This window comes from Pectinophora gossypiella, unplaced genomic scaffold (genome assembly GCF_024362695.1).
Source record: "Pectinophora gossypiella unplaced genomic scaffold, ilPecGoss1.1 Pgos_76, whole genome shotgun sequence".
Taxonomy (NCBI): domain Eukaryota; kingdom Metazoa; phylum Arthropoda; class Insecta; order Lepidoptera; family Gelechiidae; genus Pectinophora; species Pectinophora gossypiella.
In genome coordinates this window covers 20,646-35,566 of record NW_026063286.1, presented here as the reverse complement: position 1 = coordinate 35,566, position 14,921 = coordinate 20,646, and the positions used below count along the sequence as shown (strand labels likewise).

Genomic DNA, 14,921 nt, shown 5'->3' with positions numbered 1-14,921 from the left:
CTTTGAGATAATATTATTTCATTTGTTGTTTGTCTGTCGTTTGAACATTGACTATCGCGGAGCAAGGTCGGCGGATGTGATCAGTCTATCGAGTTATGTGATTTCAATTTGTATATTATGTAAGTAAGAAATTTTTGATGATCCCGTGCTTCGGAAGGCACGCTAAGCCGTTGGTACCGGGCTACTAGCCCGGAGCAGCGTGGTGGAGTATGCTCCATACCTCCTCCGGTTGATTGAGGGGAGGCCTGTGCCCAGCAGTGGGACGTATATAGGCTGTTTATGTGTGATTTGTAAGAATTTACAGTCACTGTGGGACATCGGACCCCGATACCAACCCCGCCGGCGTGGTCGACGATTGTCCTCAATCAGCGCTTATCGCTATCGACCCACTAGGGTCGATTAATTCTTTCAAATATTTTTCCTCTCAGACGACGCCCTGAGCCGAGGGCGCCCAGCTGGGCACCCTCAGGCCTGTTGTCTTAAACGTTGTACCGGGTCAGAGCCTTCAGCGCTCCCCATACAATGAAGAAAAATAAAATTGCTATCCAAAATTCTAGACTACAGTAGATTAAATTTATTTGCTTTTTGGGTTTTGTACACTTTTTTACAATAAAATACCAGATAGTATTTTTAATTTGTCAGAAAATAAATTTAGGGCTCATCTGAGGCTTAGTTAATGTAAAAAAGCTTATTATAAAATTAACGTTTACCTAATGATAAAAATGTCTGATACTGATTGTGTTTCTCTAGTTACTAAATAACTTGTAATGTGTACCTACATTGATTTAAAAAAATGTGTTGCTGTTGCAGTTGTCATTTCTTCTCCTCAGCCATAACACGTTGCGAAATGACCTGTGCAGTTTATCCATGATAATTACATTGTATAAATGGTTCTGATTCTGTTATTTTTTTACAGAATGACAGCCGTGTCTCCGAAGAGGTCCCCCGCGCCCCAGCCGCCTGCCAGCCCCTTAGTAACTACAGATAGGTGAGTATCACTCAGGTGCGGAGGACATAATTCCAGTCCTCGGGGTTAAAAGGGCCACATCAAAGCAATTTATCTAAAAACGGGATGTTTCAATTTGACATTTTAGGAACTACCGACATTAGAAATTGTTAACTTTATTATCCCAAAAACAAAGATAAAAGATGAATACGTCTGTTATCCATGAAATTAGAAGTGCATGCAACTCTGCACAGCGCCATCTGTATTTTTTGGGGAACTTAGCCTGTATATTATTTTTTTGGATTAATAAGCTCAGAAAAATTATACAGATGATATACAGATGAAATCGATTGCAAACTTTATTATAAAATACTAGAATGTTGGGTTTATTTTAGCACATTTTGTTTATACATTGTCACATTTTCACACACACACACACACACACACACACACACACACACACACACACACACACACACACACATCACACACACACACACACACACACACACACACACACACACACACACACACACACACACATCACACACACACACACACACACACACACACACACACACACACACACACACACACATGGGTCACATTTTGTTTGTCTCGTAGTGGTTTTCTGAGTTATTGTAAACTTAATAATTATTTACCACTAATAACATTTACGCGTCCATCCGTTACTCACTAAGATAATTTTAATTTAAGGTATATTGTATTTCTCTAGTTAAGTGAATTGTATTCTTTTGGAGAAATAAATTTCTTAAACCGTAAACATTTGCGCATATAAAAGTAAGTGCGCAATGCACACTAATGTCTATTTGACACACAATATTGCTTATTTAGATGAATTGCTGTGGCCTTCTTAACCCCTCTGGTGCGGCTTTGAAATAGACTACTCTTTGCTCATAAATACAGAGTGTTAGTGACATCGTAACGAATACTGAGGGGTATGATTCAGCTCATTATCCTGAGTTAATATCAAGTGGATGGAAAAATTCCACTTGATACTAACTCAGGATAATGAGCTGAATCATCCCCCTCAGTATTCGTTACGACGTCACTTACTATCTTATTGGGCATTGCAGACTCAATAAGCACCTACACAGAATGGAGCTGACCTAGTCACCTTCATGCAGATTCTGCTTAAGGGAAAATGAGACGCTACTACATCTGCTGTGCAGCTGTGAGGCTCTCATGCATAGTAGAAGCCGTACACTTGGGGGTCACATAATGGACCCCCGGGAAGTCATGGAGCTTTCTCCCAAAAAGACGCTGGATCTCTTCGAACGGATCGGTCTAGATGGGGATTTTTAAATGTAGGAGTTTTAAGTCACAATAGATCTGACAAGGTCGCAGTGATCTCGCGGGCTGTATCAATTCGGCCCTCACAATTATCAAATAATAAAGGATATTAAATATCGTCCACAGGACGAGTGCGTTCAACTTCCCCGTGTCGCCGGCCGCGCCGCCGCTGACGCCGCATCCGCCCCCGCGTGAGTACACACTGGCTGTATGGCATGTTAGGGACATCGTGACGAATACTCAGGGGGATGATTCAGCCCATGATTCTGTGTTAATATCAGGTGGAATTTCCTGTCGGATTTTTTATTCTATACCTTTGCGGTGGAAAATTCCTCTTGTAATTACTTCAGAATAATGAGCTGAATCAGGCCCCTTAGTTTTCGTTACGATGTCACTTACACCCTGTACAAGTACGTACAAGTAGGTATGGGTGTTAGTGACACTGTAACGAATACTGAGGGGGATGATTCAGACCATGCTGCCGAGTTGATAACAGAAATCTTATATAACAGTTTTATTTAGGTAAGTAGATACAAAACTAATTATTATTCATAATGCTTATATGAAAGCTGTCAGAAAAACAATTATGACGTCATATTTGTGTGTATGTACCTCTGACTACCCCAATTGGGAAGTAGACGTGAGCTTACGTGTCATTATTTGTGTTGGCAGCAAGTAAATGCGGCACGCCTCCTCCGCTGCCGCCTCGAAGAAGAAAAGATTCCATAGCGCCGCCCACCCCCGTACACCAGGTGAGATATATGTCAATATCTTCTATATATTGGCCATTATAAAATTAATTCTAATTAAGTGTGTGGTGGCGCAGCGGTTAACGCGCTCGGTCTGCGATTGTTGAAGTAAAGCAACTTCCGCAAAGGCCGGTCATAGGATGGGTGACCACAAAAAAAAAGTTTTCATCTCGAGCTCCTCCGTGCTTCGGAAGGCACGTTAAGCCGTTGGTCGGTTGGTTGGTAATAACCATCAATCCGCACTTGGCCCGCGTGATGGTTTAAGGCCCGATCTCCCTATCCATCCATAGGAAAGGCCCGTGCCCCAGCAGTGGGGACGTTAATGGGCTGGTGATGATGATGATGATATATCACTTACACCCTGTATATTACTTATAGTAACCAATTGTGTCTCTTACAGCCCCTGAGCGGTGGCAGTGGCGGCGTGTCCCCGTGCGCGGGCGCTCCGCCCCCGCTGCCGCCGCGGCCCGCGCCCGCGCCCGAGCTGCTGCGGCCCGCGCACTCCACCATCCTGCAGCGGAGGCATCACACTACCAAGTAAGCGCATACTCCCTAGCCACACCCCGTCTTCACAGGTTTCGCTTACCTAACACGAAGACATAAGGAATGATACTACGTATAGAACGACAACTCTCCGCTCCCCACCGAAGTCTGAGTTGGTAAGGTTCATCATATCCATCATAGGTATCAACAGTGCCTGCAAGGTGTCTTGTGATTACTTGGGGCTCTGTCCACGCCGTTAGGGATTACGGGCGTGCGTTTATGTATGTATGTTTAAAGTAATTTTATTTAAAAAAATACACTAACACACACCTATACCCACCCAATCAAACACACACACCCACCCACCCAATCCAACACCCACACACCCACCCACCCAACCAAACACATACTCACCCAATCAAACACACACACCCACCCAATTAAACCTACCTCTGTGGTCCAGACACGACACGATGGCGGAGTCTTAACTTGCGACGCGGATGCGACGGCAATATAGCTCAACAGGCACACAGGCACACAGCTACTCATTGAAAATACACTAGTAGGCGGTACACAAATATGCGTCTAGTCTGTTCATTGGGGGTTATTTGTTATTTTTTTATTGTAACTATGGTCACTGATTCGTTAAATGTTTTTTATTATCAATCAATTATTTATATTTTTTATTCCCAACACTTTTAAAAACACAAAAAATCTTTCGCGACGGGTTTCGTTGTACAAGCTGATTACATAATAAACGTTGCACTCGGACGGCAGTGGCGGTTGAAACTGACGTAATGCGTTTGATAAAAATGTTGACGTAGTAAGCCCGCTAACGGTAGTTTTACTCCGGCCAAACCAGTTTGAGTTGCAACGTACACTACGTTCTTTCGTTCAAATCCGCACGCACACTAACTTGTCACATTCTAACATTTCTAACTTTATTTATTTGTTTATTTTATCGTTTTATACGCATTGTTTTGTAAGTATTATTGTATTTCTTTCATGTATTTGTAGATACACTGCACACACACACGCTTTTAATATATGTTTTTGTAAACTAAGTACTTTATTTTATAAGTAAATATTATTATGTATTCATTCAAGTTGTATTTGTGGGAGACACGGCTTCCGTGCCTCACTTAGCAGGGTCCACAGAATACCAGCGTCGTGGCTCGCGCCGCGGCTTATGCTGAGTGAGGCCCTTTTATAAAGGACACCACCACCATCGTTGACCAGTCCATACACACAATTATTTGTATTTCTCGTGTATGTTGTCTTTTAATTTTTTTTTATTATGTGTTTGATTGTAAGTTATGTGTTACTCCGTGTTTTATATTATATATTTGTTATTTATTTTATATTTGTTACTGTGGTGTCCCTTTATAATAAACGTATCTTTCTTTCTTTCAATTCAATACACACACACTCACCCACCCAACCAAACACACACCCACCCAATCAGTCACTCACCCACCCAATCAAACATACACCCATCCAATGAAACACACACACCCACCCACCCAATCCAACAGACACCCACCCACTCAATCAAACACACACCCACCCACACCAACACACATACCACACCACCCACCCACACTAAAACTGTGATGTCAGAGTGTGTAATGGCGTGTGTTGCCCCCAGCAACACGGTGGCGTCCCCGGGCCCGCGGCTGCCGCCCAAGCCGTGCCCGCTGCTGGCGCCGCGCCCCTGACACCAGCCCCCCGCCACCACGCCGGGTAATATATTTTTTATGAACATTATTTGAGTTTGAGTTGAGGTATTCTAGACGCTGCCAAGGGCAGCACGTAGTGGTTGCATAGCAGTTTTTTGCAAACTGGTGCACGTTACAAGCCTACCCTATTGTATGATTATTATCATACAGGTTGTGAGTGACATCGTAACGAAAACTTTGAGGGATGATTTAGGCTATGAGTCTGAGTTGATATCAAGTGGAGTTTTTCGTCGCAAAAGTATGGAAATCAAATAATTTTTTTGCGAGAACACATAGGAGACAAAAAAGGTGGTAAAATAATTCAAATAACAATGTTGTAATGTATTCGGCCTGCATGCAGGCGTACAAATATACATAAAAAATAAATGAAGAAAATTATTGAAAATTATACTTATTTTTAAAAAATTACAGCTTACCATTAGTTATAATTAAAGCACATAATAACGGGTTCTTACCGCGTTTAAATGGGGATATGAGACTCCCCATCATATCCCCATTTAAACGCGGTAAGAACCCGTTATTATGTGCTTTAATTATGATATTGGCCCCGATTCCTGCAGACATCTCTTAATTTTACTTTAAGTTATACCTGTCATTTTCTTATCCGCCGAAAAGGAAAGGGACGGATGATTGACAGCTCTTAATTTTAGGAAGAATGAGTAAATAAATGAATAACCCGGGCGAATTTTTAGACGGTTGTTTTAGATTTGTGCTTAAAATTGACGTGTGTTCCATAAATTTTATGCTTGTCGATTACCCGTCCCTTTCCTTTTCGGCGGATAAGAAAATGACAGATATAACCTAAAATAAAATTAGATGGTATTTACAGGAATTAGCACCAATAACCGCGTAAACTTAAAACAATGTATTACCATTAGTTATTAGAACTGAAAATAATTAAAAAGAAAACAAAGAAAAAAACATGAATTAAAAAAAAGTTACTCAAAGTTTTCGTTACGATGTAACCCCCTGTATAGACAGTCTCCGTGGTCTAGTGGTTAGAGCGTTAGGCTAATGATATGGTCCGGGTTAGATTCCCGATTGTTTGGTAAAAACATTTCAGGCTTCAATCACCTGATTGTCCGAAAAGTAGGATGATTCCGTGCCTCAGGGGCCCGTTAAGCCGTTGGTCCCGGCTACTAGCCGTAAAAAAACACCTCCACCAACCCGCATTGGATTTTTATATACGCGACAAATATTAGTAATTAAATACATTAGTCACTAATTCACTCAATTTTCAATAATAAAATTCTCGTTCTTGGAATGTTGGAGATACCAATTTAATGGTACCACTTACGTCATCAATGGGCTAGCAATGGCGGCTTGTCATAGGATTGAGCATACCTGGTCTTATAACATGGCTATTATAATAAATAAATGTACCTTGTCTACGAGCAGGTACCAGCACCGGTCCCAGCTGCACGGCGCCGCTGTCGGCCGCGGCCGCCGGCTGCACGGTGCACGCCACGCGCGTCGACCTCGACACCGTCGACATATACTACACCTGCGACACTCTGTGACTCTTTAACCGACTGCAAAAAAGGTGGTACTACGTTGTATGTTCAGTCAGTGTTCTGTTACTCCCATTTAGCTGCGCGCGTTTAGTGAATGGAAATAAACGTGAAAGTATTCTTGTGGTTTGAAAATGTGGCAACGAAAATCTTACCGCAGGAGGAGCTTCAGAATCGTACCGTCAAGATAACAAGCAAGCACCCAAAAAAGCACCCAACCAAGCAAGCTTTATATACCGCTACGGCCTTTATTGCTGTGATGTAAAGGTATTAACCTGCGCGCGCCTTGTTACTTACAGTCATGAGCAATATCATGTACCCACTTTAGAACCCTGTCGCACTATCATATTTGACATTTAATGAGACTTACGGTTTAATTTGTCATAAAAAGTTCATGTGACATGGTTTCAAAGTGTATCATATTAGTACTCGTGACCATACATTGGCAAGACTTATTTACGAAACGGCATAAGTGGCTGAGCACAGACAAATAGCGACTTAAAATCAGTAACATTAACGTGTTTTTAGAAATTTTGTTGTACGATTCGCTACTGCAATTGGGAACTTGACAGTTTAAAATACAAATTCTTACTTTATACATCTTAAAATGTGTTATTTTCTCGAAATAGATAGATAGTTAAAATACTTTATTGAGATTTGAAATAGCTTTATTAATAGAAAAATACATTTTCTTTTCATCAATTTCAAATTTCGTTCGAAAACGGTTGGTCACGTGACATTTCGCCCGGTGACGTCACATTTCAACAAACAAAGAAACTGTCAAACAGTATAACTTGAGGCTTTTTGGCGGGAAACGGGAACGGGACAGTTGCTTTCTTCATTGAATAATCTAAATAATTAGTACGAAGTGGTGTTTTGTGGTTAATGATCGCATTAAGTTAGTCAGAAGACATTCGCGAGTGTTATTTTATCGGAGTATTCAATAAACAAAGTGTATCTGCCTATTTTCGCTTCGTGCTAGGAAGCCGCTTCATAACTCGAAAGTTTATGCGGACTTTTGAGTTAATTCGTTTGGGGTTCGGAGCAGGAGTCTGCTCCGAGGGTGGGGGCTTAGGTTTCATCATCATCACCTTTCATCATTTCATTAATATCAAGAAAAAAATACGCAAGACATGGCTGTATAGGCATAGTTCCCTTTGCCTTACCCTTCGGGGAAAACCAAGTATAACTTAAAACCTGACAGATAGGTTTTGTTTACTTTGTGGAATGTGACGTCACACGAAAATCAATCATGGCTGCCCGTGTTTCGGGTGTTGTAATACACAGATAAAAAATAGCATTCTAATTTTGTAAAAAAAAAATAATATTTGAAAATGATCTTAATAAAATGATAAATCGCAAAGTAATAAATTGACTGGTTGCACTTAAGACCTCCTGGTTACATGTCGTTTCTGTAATAGACCAAAACACCTACAGAACATTACAAAACATTAATTTTTAAACTATGACAACTAATGGTTCGTAGTTTCACCACTGTTTACAAATTCGCTGGGCTCAGTGACTGAACTTTTTTTTGTACAGTGACTGTAATCAACGTGTAGTGTCTGTGGAAAACAAGGTGTTTTGTATGAAGTGTGCGGTGTGTGCCTCTGCAGACGGAATCAAGCCTTGGCCCCGATTCCTGCAGACACCTCCTAATTTTACTTTAAATTATACCTGTCATTTTCCTATCCGCCGAAAAGGAAAGGGACGGATGATTCACAGCTCTTAATTTTAGGAAGAATGAGTAAATGAATGAATAACCCGGGCGAATCAAATAGGTATCTCGCTGGTATGCAAACCGTTTGACGTGTGCTGTCAACATAATTCTGGTGAGTTATTGGCCAATGTAAAACTTTTAGACGGTTGTTTTAGATTTGTTTTTAAAGATGACGTGTGTTCCATAAATTTTATGCTTGTCGATTATCCGTCCCTTTCCTTTTCGGCGGATAAGAAAATGACAGATATAACTTAAAATAAAATTAGATGGTGTTTACAGGAATTAGCGCCAATGATTGAGTTAATATATTAGAAACTTACAATTGTAAATTACAATGACAATTTGATGTACATTGCGGAGTTTGTGATCACGAATATTTTACAGTTTCAATTTAGCTACGTAATGAACACCAAATTGTTGTAATTTACATTTGTAAGTTTTATTAAACAGGCCCCAGGTGTTAATGAATGTTTAAAGCGCATAATAAAGGGTTCTTATCGCGTTTAAATGGGGATATGAGACTCCCGATATTTTCTTTCTCATATCCCTATTTTGAACGCGGTAAGAACCCGTTATTATGTGCTTTAATTATGATAATGGTGCTAATTCCTGTAAATACCATCTAATTTTATTTTAAGTTATATCTGTAATTTTCTGATCCGCCGAAAAGGAAAGGGACGGGTAATCGACAAGCATAAAATTTATGGAACACACGTCAATTTTAAGCACAAATCTAAACCAACCGTCTAAAAATTTTACATCAGTCAATAACCCGACACAGTTAAGTAGACAAACGTCAAACGGATTGCATACCAGGGACGTACCTTTTTGATTCGCTCGGGTTATTCATTCATTTACTCATTCTTCCTAAAATTAAGAGCTGTGAATCATCCGTCCCTTTCCTTTTCGACGGATATGAAAATGACGGATATAACTTAAAATAAAATTAGGCGGTGTCTGCAGGAATCGGGGCCAATATCCTCGTAAACTTAAAACAATGTATAGTTAATGAATGTTGGTCTAAATCAACACTATTGAAGCATTAAAAGATTAATTTAATGTTAACAAAGGGGATAATGTACAAAATAATCTTCCAGTTTTATGTTCAAAAGGCCGTAACATGGCCTAAGGCGCTTAGATAAATAAGGAAATATGGTCTAATTTTACACATACAGTCATGAGCAATATAATGTACCCACTTTAGGACTCTGTCGCACTAACATATTTGACATTTAGTGAGACTTACAGTTCAATTTGTCTGAAAAGTTAATGTGACATGGTGCCAAAGTGTAAACATATTAATGCTCGTGCCCCAGCAGTGGGGACGTTAATGGGCTGGTGATGATGATTAAAAAATGTCCAGCTCACCAAATCGAGGCAAAGTCCCCAGATTACTGGCCACGTTGCCTCTCTGCACCTCCACGCTGACCCTTTGGGCAAAATAACTGCCAGCTCTAGGGTCGGAAGTTGCCTCGATGAGGCGAGCTGAAATCGTCTTTAAAAACTGATGTGCTTCTGGACCCCATGGGCCCAACGTTTCTACAGCACGAGGCAAGAAAAAATACCGACGTTCTCTGACGTTCAGACTAAGAAACTACTAAATGAATTATCACGCGCATTTTACGGGTATAAATTCTGCATAGTGCAAAGACGAAAATTGTACAAATTGACCTCAGCCGAAGGTCCGGTCGTTAGTGTTAAATTAGACCTTGTTTCTAATATGAATATGAATAAGACTCATAATAATGTTAATATGATTACGCAGATGATAAAATGATACATGAAATGTAATTATACATAATGTTTTTTGTTTATATAGCACTATACCGTGCTTAAGGAAACTCGCAAAGAGAAAGTTTAAATCGAAAAAAATCTGACTCGGACGGGACTTGAACCCGTAGCTCTTGTCAAGCCTGGACGAGCGTGTAAACCATTACGCCACCGGGTCCTCCTGTCCATGCGAAATTCTTTCGATATATCTATCAAAATGTGCGTAAGAAATGTTAGTAATCAATATTCTAGATAGGACAGAGAGAGACTCGAGGTCTTTGAAATGTGGTGTTGGAGGAGGATGGAAAGAATAAGTTGGACTGAAAGAGTTACTAATGAGGAAGTGTTAGTAAGAGTAAGGGAAAAGAGACAAATACTGAGAATTATTGAGGACACAACGATCGTCCCGGCTTGACAAGAGCTGCGGGTTCAAGTACCGTGCGAGTCAGAATTTTTTAGATTTTAATTTTCTCTTTGTAAAATTATAAATAATAATTATTAAGTTTATATTAATTGTAAATATTGTATATAAGTGATGAGCATATGTCCTTTAAGATGCCATATAATGATTATATTATTATTATAAAGAAATAAACATACATGCGTAAGATCACTCCTATTTCCCGTTTGGGGTAGGCACAGCACAACTTTTACTTCGCTCCTGACACACTTTGCTTCTTCCACTGTCATTAAAAACTTCAAGCGTGCTCACTGATGATAATAAACGAATAAATGATTTCATTTCAAGTTTCAAATTCGTTTCATATTTGTGATGTACGAAAACTTTGAGGGATGATTCAGACCATGATTCTGAGTTGATATCAAGTGGAATTTTCCATCGTTAAGTATAGAATTGAAAATAATTTAGGAAAACAAAAAAAGTTATGAATTTTGCGACGAAAATTCTACTTGATATCAACTCAGAATCATGGTCTGAATCATCCCTCTCAGTGTTCGTTACGATGTCAATTACACCCTGTATAGTCACATGAGCCATGTCAGGGGCCTTTGGCAGATCAATAATAACCCTGATGCCAGGGTTGATGAGGTTGGTAATCCACTTAACAACCCATACGATAGATGAATATTCAAAAATACTTTAAACCGGCGGGCATACAGCATAACTGATGTGTGAAGAAGTGAAAGTGTGTCTTGTCGTCATAAGTAGTATTTGCTCTGCCTACCCCAAACGGAAAATAAGCGTGAACCTATGTACAGTCATGAGCAATATAATGTACCCACTTTAGGACTCTGTCGCACTAACATATTTGACATTTAGTGAGAGTTACTGTTCAATTTGTCAAAAAAGTTAATGTGACATGGTACCAAAGTGTATACATATTAATGCTCGTGACCGTGCGTGTGTAAATATACCTATATTCACGCAAATACCCCCATTCCGGGCAGGAGGCATCAATTTGTGACTGTCTACCCTGTTAGGGGTTATAAGCGCGTGTTTACGTACATGTTAAGTATTCGTACTGTTTTATAAATGACAATGGAAATAAAATATTTTGAACTAGGTACTATTAACAATTTGACGACAATGCAATACTGTTAGTAAAAAGGATGGTGTAAGAAAATCAGGTATGCTCAATCCTATGACAAGCCGCCATTGCTAGCCCTTTGATGACGTAAGTGTTACCATTAAATTGGCATCTCCAACATTCCAAGGATGTAAATTTTATTATTGAAAATTAAGTGAATCACTGACTTATGTATTTAATTACTATTAAAATCTAAAAATCATAGAAACTGTAAGTAAATCTTTTACTAAAAGTACAAAATTTGCTTGCAAAGTAATAAAAACATTGGTCGTGGGTAATTTATTTTTTACGAAATGGCAACACAGGGTGGGATGACGTCAGCTGGGCTAACCTTGAAATGTTAGCTGTCACTTTTGAGCATACCTGGTTTTCTTATACCATGAGTAAATATGAAAAATTGTATATTATATTCGAGAGGTGGAATGTCTGTTATATTCAGTGATGCGCACCCTGGCACCGACCCCGCCGGCGTGGTCGACGATATCCCTCATTCAGCGTGTCAGCGCGTTTATCGCTATCGGCATGCTGCGGTCGATTATTCCTTCAGATCCCCTCAGACGAAGCCCTGAGTGGGTATCTACGCTTCACCGAGCCTTCTGTTCAGTTATTCCCATTTTCGAAAGTAAAAAGTAAAAAACCAGGAAACTTATGTAAAAAGAACTTTATTACCTAACCCGTAGGCAGATAAGACCAGAGAAAGAACAATTCGAAAAATAAAAGCAGCTATCAGTCCTTACTATTAACATTTTCAGCGCCAAGAGTTTTGATCAAAAACGTTCACCACACGCCACGACATTAAACATGGTTGATTTACTAGTGTTAATGGCAATATTGAATATCGATGCTTTAATTTGAAGTAAATAAATCATTTCAGAAATATATCTATATAGTTATTTTTAAGTTTTGTGGGTTTTATTTTATTTTATTTTTATATACTCCTTGAAACATTTTAAAATGTATTAAAATGTCAATAGTCTATAAATACAGTGAACAATCACACAAGTAATTATGATATTAGTTGCATCACTACGTGTCTGTTATATCAGACATTGGCGCTGAGGATTCAAGTAAAAAAATCGTCGGAAATAACTTATAAATATGGTTTGTTTTTAATGATTTATTATTTAAATAACATTGTAATACATTGTGATATTGATATTTTTCAAATAACTAAACTATAAACTGTCTGAAAAAACGAATGCATGTGTCCTTAGATATTATAACGATAAGAAAAAATACAGTTAAATTGGTAAAAAATATTTGTCGGATATATCAGACTGGCGGTGAAAGTGTTAAAAGAGTTTTTACAACGGGAAAATTCCCACTCTGGGAACATTCTCGGCTCCGGCACATCGTTGGTTATATTGTAATATAAATAATTAGAATTCGATTCAAAGACGCTTTATTAAATCAATCAAACATTAATTCTTTATTGCATAAATATACAAGTAAATAACCAAGCCTCACGGCAATGGATACTGTCAAGCACTAGTCGGACTCTCGCACTGATAATTATGCGCTATTAATACTGTATTTGTTAATACTATGTTTTATATTTGTATTAGCAATATAACAGACATTTCAAATTTTAGTGTAGATTTCTGTGGACAGAATTACATTTTAGTTGGATAGTTCTAAAGTTAACTCTATTACTATGACAGCACAATATAATACTACGTTATAGTACTCCGCTCCCCACCAGCGGCTGAGCTAGGTTTACCTCACCCCCTCCCGGTCATACTTCAGTCTTCCATCGAATGGGCATCAGATGTCACACACACAGATGCGCGTGTACGATAACGTCAATGTGTAGTGTCTGTGTAAAACGAGGTGTTTTGACTAATTGGAATCTTTGACCTTGGATGCTACCCAATTAGAACTGTCAAATTAATAAAAAAATTAAATAATTTGTGTCCGCATAAATCGACACTTCAAATTATAAGTGACAAGTCTTCGTTGTATAGAAAGTTGTATGAAGTATTTTTGAATAATAATGCTATTTGAACAACCGTTTTGGACATTTCGTACCGCACAAATCAAATTTATATATATAAAAATATATAATTTATTTTTATATATGCAAATTTATATATGTTTAAATTGATATGTACAGGTTAGTGACACCGTAACGAATACTGACGGGGATGATTCAGGCCATGATTCTGATTTGATATCAAGTGGAATTTCCTGTCGGAAAATTCATGGAAATTTTAGTATTTTTTAAAAATTAATTTCTGTTCCATATTTGATATCAACTGAGAATTATGGTCTGAATCAACCCTCGAAAGTTTTCGTTACGATGTCACTAACACCCTGAATATAAAATATCTCAGAAAAGTGCTAGGACTTTCAAATTAGTTTGCACGGAAGTTCCTTTTAGGACGTAGGTGTTCATTAAGACGGGATTTCGCGAAATTCAACCCCTAAGGGGGTAAAAAGGGGTGGAAAAGTTTGTATGAAACTTCTATAGTTTTGATACTAGGGTTAACCGCTAGCATGATAAAGTATAATTGTGTAAATAATTAAAAAAATCAGATCTATATATTATGATTAAAATGTTAATTGGCAACATCGAAGGTTGTTCCTATTAATTAAGTGTGGCAATACCGGTTATATTATAATTCTAACACTGGTCACACTGGTGGCATTAGCTTACGACATCGTATCAACAGTGGCTGCAAGTTGTCTTTGATTACTTGTGGCTCTGCCCACCCCATTAGGGATTACGGGCGTAAGTTTATGTATGTCTAACACTTAACACAACATCCCACTGCTGGGCACGGGCATAGAATAATGAATATTGCTACGTATAGACCGGTAACGATTGAGGAGCTCGGTGGCTCGGTGATGATATGATGATAATACCGGGTTTTAGGGATATGACCCGGTACTATCATCATCATGATGATGAAACCCGGTATTATATGTTTTATTTATGATAATAACCGCGTAAACCTCAAAAAATATTTTGTTTATATATAAGAAATGTCCAAAACGATTGTTTTCAATAGACAAACAATGTTAGATATAAGGAAAGACCACCTGTACATAGATATAGGTATATGATGTACATATGTAGTGTAAAAATAGCGATTCATATTATATACACAGTTATAACATGTGAGTTTTCTTTTAATCCCTA

General features: G+C 38.6%; 1 protein-coding gene and 1 long non-coding RNA gene across 3 annotated transcripts in view; one reads left to right on the top strand and one right to left on the bottom strand.

Moving 5' to 3' along the window:
- LOC126381661 (protein son of sevenless) overlaps positions 1–14,921 on the top strand; it is a 51,432-nt gene that overhangs the window by 36,177 nt on the left and 334 nt on the right. The window contains exons 31-36 of one of the 2 annotated variants that reach the window (XR_007568911.1): positions 917–988; positions 2,387–2,451; positions 2,933–3,012; positions 3,410–3,546; positions 5,141–5,235; positions 6,630–8,523. Coding sequence is in view for 1 of the 2 variants with exons in the window: in XM_050031119.1 (XP_049887076.1) it covers positions 917–988; positions 2,387–2,451; positions 2,933–3,012; positions 3,410–3,546; positions 5,141–5,210 (424 nt within the window). In the remaining variant the exon portion in view is untranslated. Of the gene's footprint in view, positions 1–916; positions 989–2,386; positions 2,452–2,932; positions 3,013–3,409; positions 3,547–5,140; positions 5,236–6,629; positions 14,897–14,921 lie in introns of those variants that run through there. The other variant, XM_050031119.1, reaches the window with a different exon arrangement.
- On the bottom strand, positions 5,841–8,796 carry LOC126381662 (uncharacterized). The gene is made up of 2 exons (XR_007568912.1): positions 8,714–8,796; positions 5,841–6,032 (listed from the first exon to the last, which is right to left on the bottom strand). It is a non-coding gene; the product is annotated as an uncharacterized LOC126381662 (long non-coding RNA).